Source organism: Schistocerca nitens, chromosome 3 (assembly GCF_023898315.1).
Source record: "Schistocerca nitens isolate TAMUIC-IGC-003100 chromosome 3, iqSchNite1.1, whole genome shotgun sequence".
NCBI classification, from domain to species: domain Eukaryota; kingdom Metazoa; phylum Arthropoda; class Insecta; order Orthoptera; family Acrididae; genus Schistocerca; species Schistocerca nitens.
Genome location: NC_064616.1, coordinates 87,704,940 through 87,720,842, shown reverse-complemented (window position 1 = coordinate 87,720,842; position 15,903 = coordinate 87,704,940). Strand labels below are relative to the sequence as shown.

General features: G+C 39.5%; 1 protein-coding gene across 1 annotated transcript in view; it reads right to left on the bottom strand.

Annotated features, from left to right (window-relative positions):
* Positions 1-261: 261 nt before the first annotated feature.
* LOC126248060 (high affinity copper uptake protein 1-like) overlaps positions 262-15,903 on the bottom strand; it is a 154,954-nt gene continuing 139,312 nt past the window's right edge. Inside the window, exon 7 of the mRNA XM_049948700.1 lies at positions 262-809. Coding sequence (XP_049804657.1) covers positions 608-809 — 202 coding nt within the window. The 3' untranslated portion in view covers positions 262-607. The remainder of the gene's footprint in view (positions 810-15,903) is intronic.

The following is a 15,903-nucleotide window of genomic DNA, read 5'->3' as shown; positions in this document are numbered from 1 at the left end:
TTTAGATTTTCCATGATTTCACTAAATCACTTTAGGCAAATGCTGGGGTGAGTCCTTTGAAAGAACACAATTAAATTTATTGCTTATGCTTCCAGTAATCCAAGCTGGTGCTCCATCTCTAATGACATTTTCATTGGCGGGATGTTCAAACCTGATCTTTCTTCTTACAAGGATTGTAATAAAACTATTTAATAAAACAACAAAATATGCTTTATTAAATTTTCAAAAATAAAAAAATAGTAATTTTTAACATTTCAGTACACTTAGTTATTATAAAACTGTACTAAAAAATTCACAATACACTAAGTACCATTGACTGCACTTAAGTAAATTCTGTTGTTACACAATACCATTTCAGAAGAGAAACTGAATAAACTTTCAGTTTCTGTCATTAGTAAAATTCTGAACCTGGTGTTTCACGTTTTCTCCATATTAGAAATTACTATTGACTGCAAGTACACAATTTCTTATGAAAATATGACATTTTGCATAGAATACATTCAAAAATGAATAAAATCTCAATTTTTTTCTTTGAAACATGATAACTAGTGATTTAATACTTTGCTTCCACCAATCCATTATATTATACTACAAAGGCAGGAAGTTTTTAATGACAGTGTTCAGTAACATCAACAATAACAGACTTCTTCCAGCCAAATAAGAAATAACCAAGAGCTGCCCCAATGACAACACCCAAGCACAGCCATACATTATATGTCATAAATATTAACATGAGGAAGTAACTCAGTACAACCTGTACTATGTGAAGGAATGTCTGAAAGAAGTGCATCGAGCTGAACATATTACGCCTGAAACATTAAAATATTTAACCATGAGAAAGCCAAGTTTGTAATAATTCAGTTAAATTTAACTAAAAGGTAAAAGCACATTAATATCTTATTTTGATATGGTCAGACAAAACAACGTGATTTAAAAACAAAGAGTCTTTCCGCCTATGTTCATAAAAAAGAAAAAAGGATATAGTTAACATACAATGTTTGCCCATATAGTAGCTACAAATTTTATTTACATACAGCATGTGAAATCTCATACTGAAGATAAAAATTATGTAAACCAGAAAATGTTCAAGTGATGTGCTTTGCAACAAAGTTTTAAACTATGTAAAGTCTTCTTCACTCTCTATAAGGCTGACAGATTGACAGTGAATCTTCAAAAATTCTAGCCACTCATGCTGGTGAAATGCCAGAAAAACAATGAAAAGTGCCCATGAAAGTCCCAATGATTTCAAAGTCTTGAATGGTTTTGCTTAATTTATTTCTTACACCAAGGAATTAATGTTCCAACAGTGCTAGGTTATAACTTCTACAATCACACAAGCAGGCTGCATATGACTATTAGGAGACAATCTTCAATTAATATGGTTGGAAATACACATTTGTTACTCATTTTTCCATAATGCAAATTAGCTGGACATATGCCAAATCCACCAATTCAAAATGAATAGTATCATGTAGACATGCCATGCACCATTATTCCATGATAACATTTTAAAGTGAAAGGGTATGAATGAGAAACTTATCACATTTGGTTCTGACTACCACTCAAACATAGCACTGTAGGAAGTCCACATGCAGATTTTATATGGTTTGCAACTGTTAGTATAAATCACAGCTTCACCAGGAATAGGGCATTGTGTAGAAATGTGAGCCAACAAAATTAAAACTGCATCCAGGTGTATGAGTATCAAGTTAATGATTTTTCTGCCATAATTTTGTGGACACCATTTTACTTTGCAAGTGTGAGAAGTAATCTGGATTTCACCCTATACATAACAAGTTTATTTCTGTGAGTAAATAGTCACAAGCCAGGAACAATTTTCTGCTTGACTCAAAGAAAGCAAAGGAAAAGAGGAACACTAATGTTAGTGGTGGATAAGGAAAGGAGGAATAGGAGGAGGAGGAGAAAAAGAAAGATGGGGGGGGGGGGGGAGGGTTGAGGAGAGGAAGAATAATTCATGCTGTATCTCTGCCAGACATGGTACACAGCGTTGTCTTTAGAGGGCACCTCACACCAGGCAGTAACAGCGTGGTGCCTCACATACAATATGGTCAGTTGCCACCTAGGTGGTGCTCATACCGGGAACTACTTTATGCTTCTGCACAAGACATTCAAATAGGCCATTCATCTGCATGTAGTTACATCTTCCACAGGAGAGAATGCTGAAGCCTGGAACTATTTGGTGCACCCACTGCTGAAACATGGAGCTATTTTATGCATCCACCAAATAATTCACGGGATGACAATCACATGCTAAGCACATGACTTACATGGCTGCATGCTGACACTCTACCACTTATCACCCACTTCCAGTACTTCTTCAGTACTACAATTGCCAACAAGTTATCTGCAGTACCTACCAGTTCCAGGCATTTGTCAATTTATGCCGAGTGTCGAACATAAGTAAAAGTGGTATAATTCAAAGTGTTTACTTATTGAGGAACAGAACTTAAACCTTCTACTGCAGTCCAAACTGAATTTTAGTTAGTCCTCATCTACAGTGTTAGGTTAGCTTAGGTGTGGAACTTTACATCAGCACCATACCTTTTCTGTAAGCCAAAGCTGAGTACAGTAATACCCTGACTTACCCTACCCCATTTTACGCAGATTTGGAGTTGCGCAATTTGTTCTCAAATCTCTTTTACTCCACCCACAGAGTGTTTGGCTTATGACAGGTTCGGATGTGTTTTGTGTGGAACCATTTATCCATTGATAGATTCTATGTCATCCAAATGAAGCAGAACTGATTCATTTGAATTAAACAAGAAAATAAAATCATTATCTTTGTACTGTAAACTTAATATTATCAATGCATTTGATGCAAAAATTAAAATTTATGAATTGGCAAAGAAGTTATCTATCGGAATCAACAATCAGAACAATTATAAAAGGTAAAGAAAAAATCCTCAAAGCTGTGAAATATGCTCACTCTTTGAATTCAAGTACCATCCATAAATTTCATGGTATTATCACTCAGATGAAAACAATGTTAAAATTACAGTGTGATAGTCAAGTAAAAGTGAAAAATTGCTTTATTGATCAGAACCAGGCATGCTCTCAAGCTAAGCTGATTTTTGAAAGACTAAGAGAAAAAGCTGGGGAGGTGACCAAAGATGAAATGTTTAAAGCTAGTAAAGGTTGGTTTAGCCACTTCAGAAGTCAGGCAGCATGCACTACTAAAGAGATTGCACTGCTCTTTCTGAGGAAACTCACGGTAATGATAGAAGTTGTGGTTAGGATATAGCACCCAAACCATATTCAACATAGATGAGACTAGTCTGTTCTGGAAGAAGATGCCCAAAAGGGCTTTTATCATGTGTAAAGAGAACATCTTTCCAGGTTTTAAAGTCACCAAAGATCAATTGAGAGTGATGGTTGGTGCAAATGCAATTAAAACCTCTCTTAGTTTACCACTCAGAAAATCGAAGAGCTTTAAAAAATACTTCTAAAGCTGGGTTGTAAGTCGAGTGCCAAAGCTTGGGTGAAAGTTTCCCTTTCTGAAAATTGGTTTGGTCATCACATCATGCCTGAAGTCAAAAGTTGTTGCCAGTTACAACAAATTCCATTTTAAGTGATGCTATTAACTGACAACATACTAGGTCATCCTCCTGTTACTCTAATTAGTTCCAGCCCACTCGTGGAAGTTGTATTTTTGCTGCAAAATACAACCAGCTTGCTTCAACTGATGGACCAAGGAACATTAAAACATTTAAAGCTTACTACATGAGGCAATCATTTGCGCATCTACATGAAACTATTAGAAAAAACAACAACTCTCTGTTACAGGCTACTGGTAGCAATTCGAGGTTTTAGATGCCATGAGAATTATTGGACAATCTTTGAATGAAACACAACAAAAAATTTTAAATAGCATCTGGAAAAACTCTGTCCATTTCTTTTCAATACAGAAATCCAGCCAAGCAAGGTGGTGCAGTGGTTAGCACACTGGACTCGCACTCGGGAGGACGACCATTCAATCCCGTGTCTGGCCATCCTGATTTAGGTTTTCCATGATTTCCCTAAATCACTCTGGGCAAATGCTGGGATGGTTCCTTTGAAATGGTATGGCCACCTTCCTTCCCCATCCTTCCCTAATCCGATGAGACCGAGGACCTCGTTGTTTGGTCTCTTCCCCCATACAACCCAACCCAACCCGACAAAAATCTAATTGGAAACAACACCAGATCTTAATCAAATTGATAATGTGACTGAAGAAGAGGTTGATCTTTCTCGGCAATTACATTTAAAGGTGGATGACAATGTTCAAGAAGTACTGGATTCGCATAACCAGGAGCTGACAATTGATGAGCTTTATAGAAATGTGTGAGCATGAGCAAAACATTGAATAATCTGATTATTTAGACTAATTTAAATCAGAAGATCAAATGATGGTTGCAAACTTGACAGAAGACTTTATTTTATTTCAAAAAGGATTAAATATTTTAGGAAAAATAGACTACAATGAAATGCACATTTCTGCAAAAAATGGGGAGTAAAAAGTTTATTAGTGTGTGACGAGGAAATTTTGTAGCAGAAGAAAAAATTTTGACTTGTAGAAGGCTTCATGAAATCTAACAGTGTCATCTGACATCACAATAACTTTGGTTTATATTGTTGCAATGTTAATAAAATAAAGAACCCTCTTAAAAAAAAGGTTCAAATGGCTCTGAGCACAATGGGACTTAACATCTGAGGTCACCAGTCCCAAGCCCTCTACAGTTGCCAGTAATTTCTTATTTATTGCATGACTGCTTCTGAAGTCTAAAGCTTCATCTGCAGGTGTCACAAAATAATAATGGAAACATAAATGTGTGGAGGTTGGGCCAATCAGTCAGGAGGGGTGGGTTGGGGGGTCACATCCACATCAAACAAATGCACGGGAGCATTCCCATTCATTTAATATGGGTGGGACCCCATGACTGACTAGCCTGACTATCACACATTTATGTTTCCATAATTATTTGGTGGCACCTGAAGATGAAGCTTTCAGCTTTGAAAGCAGTTATGCAATCTGATTAAATATTGTTGCAATACATAATACTGCCCTGTAATATAATTTGTTGTATTTTTTACTTTTTATTCAACTTTTTCTTCTAAATTACATTATTTTCTGGTTCTAACTGAACATAATTGGAATGTGTTTATATTCAAAATTAGACCCTGACTTCGTGAATTCAACTTACATAATAGTTGGGACCAAGCGATAACTGTAAGGCTGGAGTATTACTGTATATGTTCATGTACCTTATTACAATAAATGATTGTTATTGCTTGTAATGTGTTGCCTATACCTGGGCCGGTGAAACATGTCACTTGACAGCTCATGTGTAGTTGGCTATCCTGCGATTGCAAGGTTGCAATCGCTGCCACCGCACCCGGCCATAACTCTGAAGTATGTTTTGTAAATGTAAGCTACAATCAACGTTTATACGTAAGTGCAACAACATATGTTTTTCTAACAATGGAGAGGATGATGTTAAAGACTAAGTGTTTGATAGTATATGAAACCAGGAAATAAAAAGATCCAAAGTTAATTACAATATCAATGAAACGTCATTCCCAATTGTTACCATAATAGCTGCATGTAAAACGTCGTACAACGATGTAAACCTAAGCATACCAAAGAACACACAATCCACACTCAAAGAAATAAGTCAAAACATGCATAGCCTCTGATTGCACAGAGATAGAGAGAGAGAGAATTAATTCTGTATACTTTTACACTCACCAATTTAAGATGTCAATGGAGCAATTCCATCCCGTTCTTCACTATCATCGGAATCAGTGCCAAAACCATTATCTTTGTCATCATCATCATCTAGAGAAGTCATTAATTGTTCATTTTTATTTATAATGCCGTCTATAGCCTGTGCTTCTCTTAAGAGTTTAGCAACATAATCTACTTTCTTCCTCCATGAGGTAGCGCCTACGGTAGCAAGATCTTCACATAGCAGTCTTTCCACTTCTGTTATAGTAAAAGTCGTGTTATTGCTTCTAATGTACATCTTGACTACACTCCAAACCAATTCAATTGGATTAAAATGGCAGTGATAAGGCAGTAGTCTAATTACCAAATGACACTGTTTGCTTGCAATTTCATCTACAATGTATTTAAGGGTCACAGGCTTATTTTGTTTTACGAGCGAGTATATCAACAGCTTTGTCATGCTTATGTCCGCAGCAATGTTTCTCGCCTGTAACCACTGAACCATAGTTTCTTTATGGTCACTAGTGGTGGGAGTTTTATCTAAAATCATGGAATGGTACAGTGCATTGTCAATCACAAACACTGTCAGAACACTAAACTGGAGCAACAAATTTTTAAACCACTGTAGAAACCGTGGGTGATCCATATCCTCATGATAGTCACTGGTTTTTCTCAACTGAAAAACTAGTAGTCCTTTAGGCACAAAGCTGTTCGAAGATCCTGCATGTACCACAATTAATTGGAATTCTCTTCCTGTTGGCTGATGACTGCTGCTATTTGGTGTATCATCTGTCCAGCATTTCTCAACTGATTCTCGAGCATTGACTCAGGTTTCATCTAACCATATGACTGAGTGTATGTCCTTGCCTACAATTTTATCTAAGACAATAGTACGAACTGCAACAACATGAGCTTCTTCAAGTAACAGTTTTTGTCCATCTAACTTTTTAATACCATCTTAAGTGACGTATTCCCCCCCTGAGAAAAGTTCACTTTTTTTAAGGAAATTAGCAACTTCGCTACTTTCCATCTATAGTATCCATATATATGCCGATGAATTGCATCGGATTGGAAAGAATCAATCTCTGTAACAGGACGAGGCTGCCTTTTTTTTCCTTTTCTTTCCTGGAGTACTTAAAACCACAATGTTTCTCCCACAGGGGCTTTCTTCCACACTGTTTACTTCAGTTTCTTGTAAGTCTTGTAGTAGTACCCCTTTCCTTATAACTGTTCTTTGACTGAGTCCCAGAGTTTCTGTAGTACACTCTAAAACTTTATCAACAGGAATCAATGCATGCCCATGAACAGAAACAAATACTTTTTCTTGCTCATAAAACTCATGCTGCCTTTTTTTTCCCTTTTGTTTCCTGGAGTACTTAAAACCACAATGTTTCTCCCACAGGGGCTTTCTTCCACACTGTTTACTTCAGTTTCTTGTAAGTCTTGTAGTAGTACCCCTTTCCTTATAACTGTTCTTTGACTGAGTCCCAGAGTTTCTGTAGTACACTCTAAAACTTTATCAACAGGAATCAATGCATGCCCATGAACAGAAACAAATACTTTTTCTTGCTCATAAAACTCATGCGTCCTCCATAGCAATTCCAAAGCCTGACTATTTAATGGCACTCCATGGTGCAACAGATTGTACCTTGGTGAACGACATCATTTTGGTGACAAAAACTGTAGTCAAGGCGGTAACACAACACAGCACAACAGCAGGAGTTCACGCACTAACATACAATGTTCACGCAGAAGCCGGCAACGTGGTAGCATTGATGCCAGAACTGGCTTTTGTTCAGTGCTGTTATTGGTCCAGAAGATGTAGCGCCTTGCCTTCCTCACTTGTTTGTCAGTTATATTGCCAACTTTTGGGCACTTGGGGAGTGACCTTGAAGTGACATGTTTCAGCGGTCCGGGTATGGTGATTCTGTTTTAGACATATTGCCCTGTGAAGAGTCTGCAGCTAGCATGCGCACAAGCCACTACCATGTAGCTATGGATGTCTGTGGCAGGGGGTTTGCTTCCTGCTACCTTTATACTTGGCACCTACCTTTGGTGAACAGAACAATCTGATAACTACTATTCATATTTACACTAAGGATGCTAAAACCTTGATGGAACATTACTTATAAGTAGTGAATAGCGATTTTCTAATAGTTATGTACCTTATAAATGTAGTCTTTATGTTTTATGTCACAGGAATATACTTCTGCAAGATGGCACGTTAAAAGTGAGATATGCTAATGGTTGATATCCTGCCTAACTTTCAAGTTTTTCAGAGGTGATTCACAGTGTTTTCTGTGGACACTAAATCAGAGTATTCCTAACATAATTATACAAACATCCAAAGTAGAGGATGAATTGTTGAGTTTTCTTGTTTATACAAATTTGGTAGCTATTTCAAAACTCTCACTGTTCACAGAAGATATTATTGGCTTCTGTTATTCTGAATGTTATTTGATGCACAACTATTTCTAGGACTTTCATTTACATCTAAGCGATCATATAGAATGAGATTATTTGAACAAGAAATGGTGCTCCATTTGTCAACTACCAAGTACACCATGAAAACCTAACTGGGTAGAAAGCCAGTATTTGTGCTTTTTGTAGCACCAGTGAGAAAGTGCATGTAAACATACATCAACCAGTTGTTTTTATTATCACTATTATGTTGCATATGGCTTTTTCACTTTGCTTTTACAGTAATCAAATGACTTAGTGAATTAATCCTAAAGGACACTTGGCATGTCAGTTAACACATTATCCACAGAAAATTCACTAGGGAGCTCACTAAAAAGTTAGTACAATATAAAAAAATAAAATGCAGTGAAACGTAATGATGGATATCTGAAACGTCTATAATGAGAAACAAAGGAAAGATAAATTTTGTGTTGCAGACGATGTATAACTCAAACTCATTAGAGAAGAAACAGAAGTGTGTGTTAAAAAGCTAATAGAACACAGAAGATTTGAATGAAAAGAATCCAGAATGAGACACTGAATTACAGTTCAAACAAGTGAAAATAGGAGTCCAATCAGTGACACTTGCTACAACATAATGAACTGTTGGAGGCTATTTCATTCCTGCATTGCACTGATAAATGTTAGGAGACTTTAAAATCTATAAGAATATTTCATAAACCACAGGATCATAAAATTTTATGATGGTAATTGCTCACTTTAGTAAGAAATCTGTAAAATGTCAAAATATAATTTATGAAAATTAAATTTACTCAATAAAATGATCATGTCAGACTGACCTTAGCACAAAAAAATATGAAACTGAATATGAAGTGTGAGAACGTATTGTAGGATGTGTTGAAAAACTTTAAGAGGTGCACAGATGAATTATCTGTCAATTGTGATGGGCAACTTTTCTAAAAATAAATATCTGAAATTGTGTATTAAGAGCAAAATCAGATTTTGCAGTTGAATTTAAAGAACTAATTACATAAAAGTTTAGCACAAAGTTTATTCTTGATAATAATATTACAGTCATGTTGAATTGAGAAAACCTATTAGCTAAGAATTAATTCCCCCCTGAGCCACAGAGCTTTCGAAGGTAGGGTGGCTTGTGTCCCTCAATGGTACAGACAGCCATACCATAGGTGCAACCACAATAGGGGGGTATCTGTGGAGAGACCAGACAAACGTGTAGTTCCTGCAGAGGGGCACCAGCCTTTCCAGTACTTGGTCTGGATGACGGACTGATCTGCCTTTGTAACGTCAGCTGACATTGTCTGGTACTGCAAACAGCCGAAAGCATGGGAAAGCTAGAGCTGTTAGTTTTCTTGAGGGTACGTAACTCTATGGCATGATTAAATGATGACTGTATCCTCTTGAGCAAGATATTCCATAAAATAGTACACCATTTGGATCTCCTGGTGGGGACTACTCAGGAGGTCATTGTCGTTAGGAAAAACAAAAATGGTATTCTATGGGTCAGAATGTGGAAAATTAGATCCCTTAATCGGGCAGGTACATTTAAAAATGTAAAAAGGGAAATGGATGGGTTGAAGTTAAAGGTAGTAGGAATTAGTGACATGTGGTGGCAGGAAGAACAAGACTACTGATCAGGTGAGTACAGGTTCATAAATACAAAATCAAATAGGGATAATGCAGGAGTGGGTCTAACAATGAATACAAAAGTAGGAACAATATAAACTACTATGAACACCCCAGTGAATGAATTACCATAGCCAAGATAGACATCAATCCAATACTCACTGAAGTAGTACAAGTTTGTATGCCAATCAGCACCACAGACAATGAAAAAATTATTTAGATGAATAATGGAAAAGAAAATTTTTAATTGTGATGGGAGACTGGAAAGGAAAAACAGTATGAGAATATGTACTGGTTAAAGGAATGAAAGAGGAAGCTGCCTAGTAGAATTTTGTACAGAGCATAATTTAATCTTTGCAATCACTTGGTTTAAGAATAATGAATGAAGTTTGTACACATGGAAGAGACCTAGAGGCCCTGGAATGTTTCGGAATGATTATATAATGGTAAAATAGAGATTTTGGAACCATATTTTAAACTGTAAAACATTCCCATGGGCAGATGCAGACACTGACAATGTATTGGTTGTGAACTGTAGATTAAAAATTAAGTAATTGACAGAGGTAGGAAATTAAGAAGATGGGACTTGGATAAGTTGAAAGAACCAAAGGTTGCTGAGAGTTTCAAAGAGAGCACAAAGCAATAATTGATTTCAACAGGGGAAAGGAATAGAGCAGGAGACAAATGGATAGCTTTGGGAGGTTAAATTGTGAAGGCAGCAGAGGATAAAACAGATAACAAGTGGAAGGTGGAAAGAATATATACAGGGTCTATACAAGGGAAATGAACTTGAAGACAGTATTATAGAAAGCAAAAAGGAAGTAGATGAAGCTGAGATGGGAGATATGACTTTGACAGAACACAGAAATATTTTAGTGGCAATAAGGCCCCTGGAGTAGAGTACATTTCCTTAAAACTACAGATATCATTTGAAGAGCCAGCCATGACAAAAATATTCCACATAGTGTGCAAAAGGTACGAGACAGGTGAAAGACTCTTATATTTCAAGAACAACACAATAATTCCAATAACAAAGAAAGCAGGTGTCGACCAGTATTTATGTTACCGAAATATCACTTTAATAGGTCATGGCTGCAAAATACTGACATGAAATACAGGGTAATTATAATTACAGTTAAACTTTCAAACTGCTGTAGAAATAACACCACTGGACAGAATGACATCAAATTGCAACAGAATATTATCACAGAAGGGGGTAAATGTATGGCAGAAGAATAATAAATAGTTACAAAATGTAGTAATAGATGACACAGTAAACATCATAATTTAATAGCGGTAAACTACAAATGACAAGTGAATCATACAACAATGCCTAAGGTGTATGTTTGACATTAAAAAAACTATACTACTCACTGTGCATGGGTGTACAGGTGTGATACTGTTAGTTACGTAAGCCCATCCACCACGGCAATGTCATATCACATCGGATGGGAAAAATCAATTTTTAATTGTCCTGAGGCCAAAAATGGCGAAAAAAGCATCACTCACATCGGTTTTTAATTGTCCTGAGGCCAAAAACGACATAAAATGCATCGATCACATCAGTTTTTAATTGTCCTGAGGCCAAAAACCGCATAAAAAGCATCAATCAGAATCAAATCAGATTATTAATTTCTGTGTGACTGGCATAAAAGATGTCCAGTATGCTGTCCACAGTTTTCTGGAACAAGTTGAAATCAAGAAACAGCATGTTCTACATCTGATCTAAGTGTTTCCGGGGTTAAGTTCAGAATGTGTTGAGCAATGTGTGCATTCAGTGCAGCTAATTTTGCAATCAGAACACTGAACAGAACATCTTTCAGACAGACTCACAGCCAGAAGTCACACGGATTAAGATCAGGTGATTGAGACAGCCAGACTGTAGGGAAATGGCGGCTGATAATTCTAGCGTTTCCAAAATGGCGCTTCAGCAGCTGCTGAACTGGATTTGCAATGTGCGGAAGTGCGTCATCTTGCATAAAAATCATCCCATCCACGCTGTTGGAGAGCTGAAATGATGTGCTTGCACAAAGGCACTCATATAGCTTAGCAGTGATGGTACAGGTAACAGAGCCGGAATCACCTGTCTCTTCGAAAAAATATGGCCCTATGATAAATGATGCTGTAATCCTGCACCACACAGTGACCTTTTCAGGATGATTTGCGTGTGGATTTTCTGTTGCCCATATTCAAAAATTCTGTGTATTGACATATCCTCTCAGATGGAAGTGGGCTTCATCTGTCCACAAAATCTTCCAAGGCCAATCAAAGTCCACTTCCACGTGAGCAAGAATTTCTAAAGCAAAGGTCTCTTTTGCTGGCAGGTCAACCGAAAGCAACTCATGCATATTGGTAATTTTGAATGGATAGTAAAGCAGGATGTTTCGTAGGATTTTATGCACCGTGCTCACAAGTATGTACAATGTTTGGGCAATTCTCCGTGCACTACATTTCTGCACACCACCACTCATTTCCTCCTGCATTGCTGTGGCCACTGCTTCCACTGACATCAAATCAATTTTTTTCCTCCCTCTACCAGGTTGCATACCAAAAGGACCCATCTTTTTGAATTTCCAAATCATTTTCTTAGGACCCATAGCAGTCATCAGACAAATGCATTTTTTAAAACCCTTCAGTGTCCAGAACGTCTGCAGAGTAACATGTGCACAGTCATCATTCTTGTAATACAGCTTTACAAGCAGAGCGTAATCCTGCATTGAGACAGTGGTGGTGAATGCCATACATTTTCCCCCTTCTCTGATAATATTCTGTTGCAATTTGACGTCATTCTGACCAGTGGTGTAATTTCTACAGTGTTCTGAAAGTTTAACTTTAATAATAATCACCCTGTATTTACAGACACATGGAAAAACTGCTAGTAACTGATCTTGGGGAAGTTCAGTTTGGTTTCCAGAGAAATGTAGGAACACACACGGCAATATTTAACAGTCACATTAGTGTTACCACCTGGTAAAAGCCTGCAGATGCACAGAAAGAGTATCAGTGAGGTTCTAGAAGGTACTGATAGGGATGTTGAGCAATGCCGACTCTAGTGCAATCAGCAGCTGTGCTAAACTTCTCAGCTGAGGATCCATGGCGATCAAGGTGGTCACACAGATTCTTGACTGGGTTTAAATTCATCTTCGTGCTCTTCAAATGATGCACGTACACTGCGAGCTGTGTGACACATTGCATTGTCCTGCTAGTAGACATCATGTAGAGCAAAGGCACACATCATGTACGGGTGGGCATGTTGTCCAAGGATAAGTGCATACTTGTATTGATCCACTCCAGAATGACAAGAGCACCCAGGGAGAGCCATGAAAATATTCCCCAGACCATAATGGTCCCTCCACCAGCGTGAAGGCTCCTGACAATTGTTGCAGCGTGTTTTCCATCTGTCTGATGGAGCATAGAACACGATTCATCTCAAAAGACCAGCTGTTGCCACTAAGTGGACGTCCAGTTGTGATACTGGTGTGCAAATTCCAGCCTTCATCGCTAATGAACAGCAGTCAGTTTGAGTGTGTGAACCAGAAGCCTGTTCCACAGGCACACTGCAACAAAATTCATTGAATGGTCTTTGAGGAGACACTGTTGGTAGCCTCTTGGTTTGTCTGGGTGATTAGTTGCTCAACAGTTGCACATCTGTTCACTCATACACATCTCCGTATCTGTCTTTCAACACTGTTTTCGAGCCATCAGTGTAAATAAATGTGGCTTCCTTCATTTGTGCACATAGAGCAGCAAATGCCCGACGATAAACAAGTGAAGGGGTACCATCCTTGGGAAACTGACAAAGGTCACGGAGCAGGCAGATCGGGGGATGGAGCCAAGGCGGTGCTGTACCCCAAGCTGTCGAGAAGGTTTTAGGAAAGCGGAAGGAAAGAGAATGGAGCAGTTGACGAAAGCGGACTCCGGGTGGTAGTAGGGAGGAAGGGCGGCCTGCATACCCTATATCCAAGGAGGCATTGAAAAAAATGTCATGGGCTGGATTAGCAGACATGGAAGACAGATGGCTAGCATAACGACTCAGAAGGACTGCTCGCCGATTGGACAGCGGAGGTTCAGCAGTCTCAGCATAAAGGCTTTCCACAGGGCTGGTGTAAAAAGCGCCAGACACTAAACGTAATCCACGGTGGTGGATAGAGTCGAGATGCCGAAGAATAGACGGCTGAGCAGAGGAGTAGACTATGCTTCCATAGTCAAATTTCGAGCACACTAAGGCGCAATAGAGGCGGAGAACGACCACTCGGTCCGCTCCCCAAGAGGTACCATTCAGGACATGGAGGGTGTTGATGGATCGCAGACAGCGAGCCGAAAGATAGGAAACGTGGGAGGACCAGCACAGTTTTCTGTCAAACATAAGACCCAAGAATTTAGCGACGTCCGAAAACGGAAGGTTGACAGGTCCTAGATGTAAGCAGGGTGGAAGAAACTCCTTACGTCGCCAAAAATTAACACAAACGGTCTTACTGGGAGAAAAACGGAAGCCGGTTTCGATGCTCCAAGAGTGGAGGCGATCGAGACATCCTTGAAGACGTCGTTCAAGAAGGCTGGTCCATTGAGAGCTGTAGTAGATCGCAAAATCGTCCACAAAGAGGGAGCCCGAGACATCAGGAAGGAGACAATCCATAATTGGATTTATGGCACTGGCAAACAGTACAACACTTAGCACGGAGCCCTGGGGTACCCCGTTTTCTTGGGAGAAAGTACGGGAGAGAGTAGTGTTCACCCGCACTCTAAATGTGCGCTCTGCCATAAATTCGCGAAGAAAAAGGGGCAGCCGACCTCGAAAGCCCCAAGAGAACAGTGTGCGGAGGATGCCTGTCCTCCAACAGGTATCGTATGCTCTCTCCAGATCAAAAAATATTGCTACTGTTTGGCGTTTCCGGAGAAAATTGTTCATGATATAAGTGGAGAGAGCAACAAGATGGTCAACTGCAGAACGATGCTTTCGGAAACCGCATTGGGCAGGTGTTAAAAGACTGCAGGACTCCAGCCACCAAGCCAAACGGCAATTCACCATACGCTCCAAAACCTTACATACACTACTCGTGAGAGAAATGGGGCGATAGCTAGAGGGGAGATGTTTGTCCTTTCCAGGTTTCGGAACAGGAACGACAAAAGCTTCCCGTGATCGTCTGGGAAAAGTACTGTCGGTCCAAATTCGATTATAAAGGTGAAGGAGGTAACGCAGACTAGGGGTTGATAAATGCAGCAACATTTGGATGTGGATACCATCCGGTCCTGGGGCGGAGGAGCGAGAAGAAGAGAGAGCATGTAGGAGTTCCCGCATGGAGAAAACAGTATTATAGCTTTCGCGATTTTGAGAGGAGAAAGCAAGAGGTTGCACTTCCGCTGCACGTTTCTTCGGGAGAAACGCTGGCGGGTAATTTGAAGAGCTCGGAATCTCAGCAAAGTGTTTACCCAATAAGTTAGAAATTGCGACGGGGTCCACTAACGTATCATGTGCGACAGTGAGCCCAGAGACCGGGGAGAAACTAGGCGCGCCAGATAACCGTCGAATCCGACTCCAAACTTCCGAGGAGGGAGTGAAGTTGTTAAATGACCTAGTAAAGAATTTCCAGCTATTTCTTGCTATCGCGGATGACACAACGGCATCGCGCACGGAACTGCTTATAGCGGATACAGTTGGCCAAAGTAGGATGGTGGCGGAAAACACGTCGACACTCAATTATTGCGTCACGGCATGCCTCGTTCCACCAAGGAACTGGGGGGCGCCGGGGCAATGCGGAGGTGCGTGGTATTGAACGTTCCGCAGCTGTAAAAATAACGTCTCTAATATGTGTGACCTCATCGTCGACGCTAGGAATGTGACGGTCATCAAATGTCGCTAGAGACGAAAAAAGTGTCCAATCGGCTTGGGCAAACTTCCAGCATCGCGGGTGCATATATGGCAGTTGAGGCTGCAGTCTAGGGACAAATGGAAAGTGGTCACTCAAGTGTGTATCATCAAGGGCGAACCATTCGAAGCGCCGAGCTGGCGGAACAGTACCGACCGAAAGGTCCAAATGAGAGAAATTTGTTGTGGAGGCAGACAAAAATGTAGGGACCCCAGTGTTGAGGCAAACTAGATCCGCTTGGTGGAA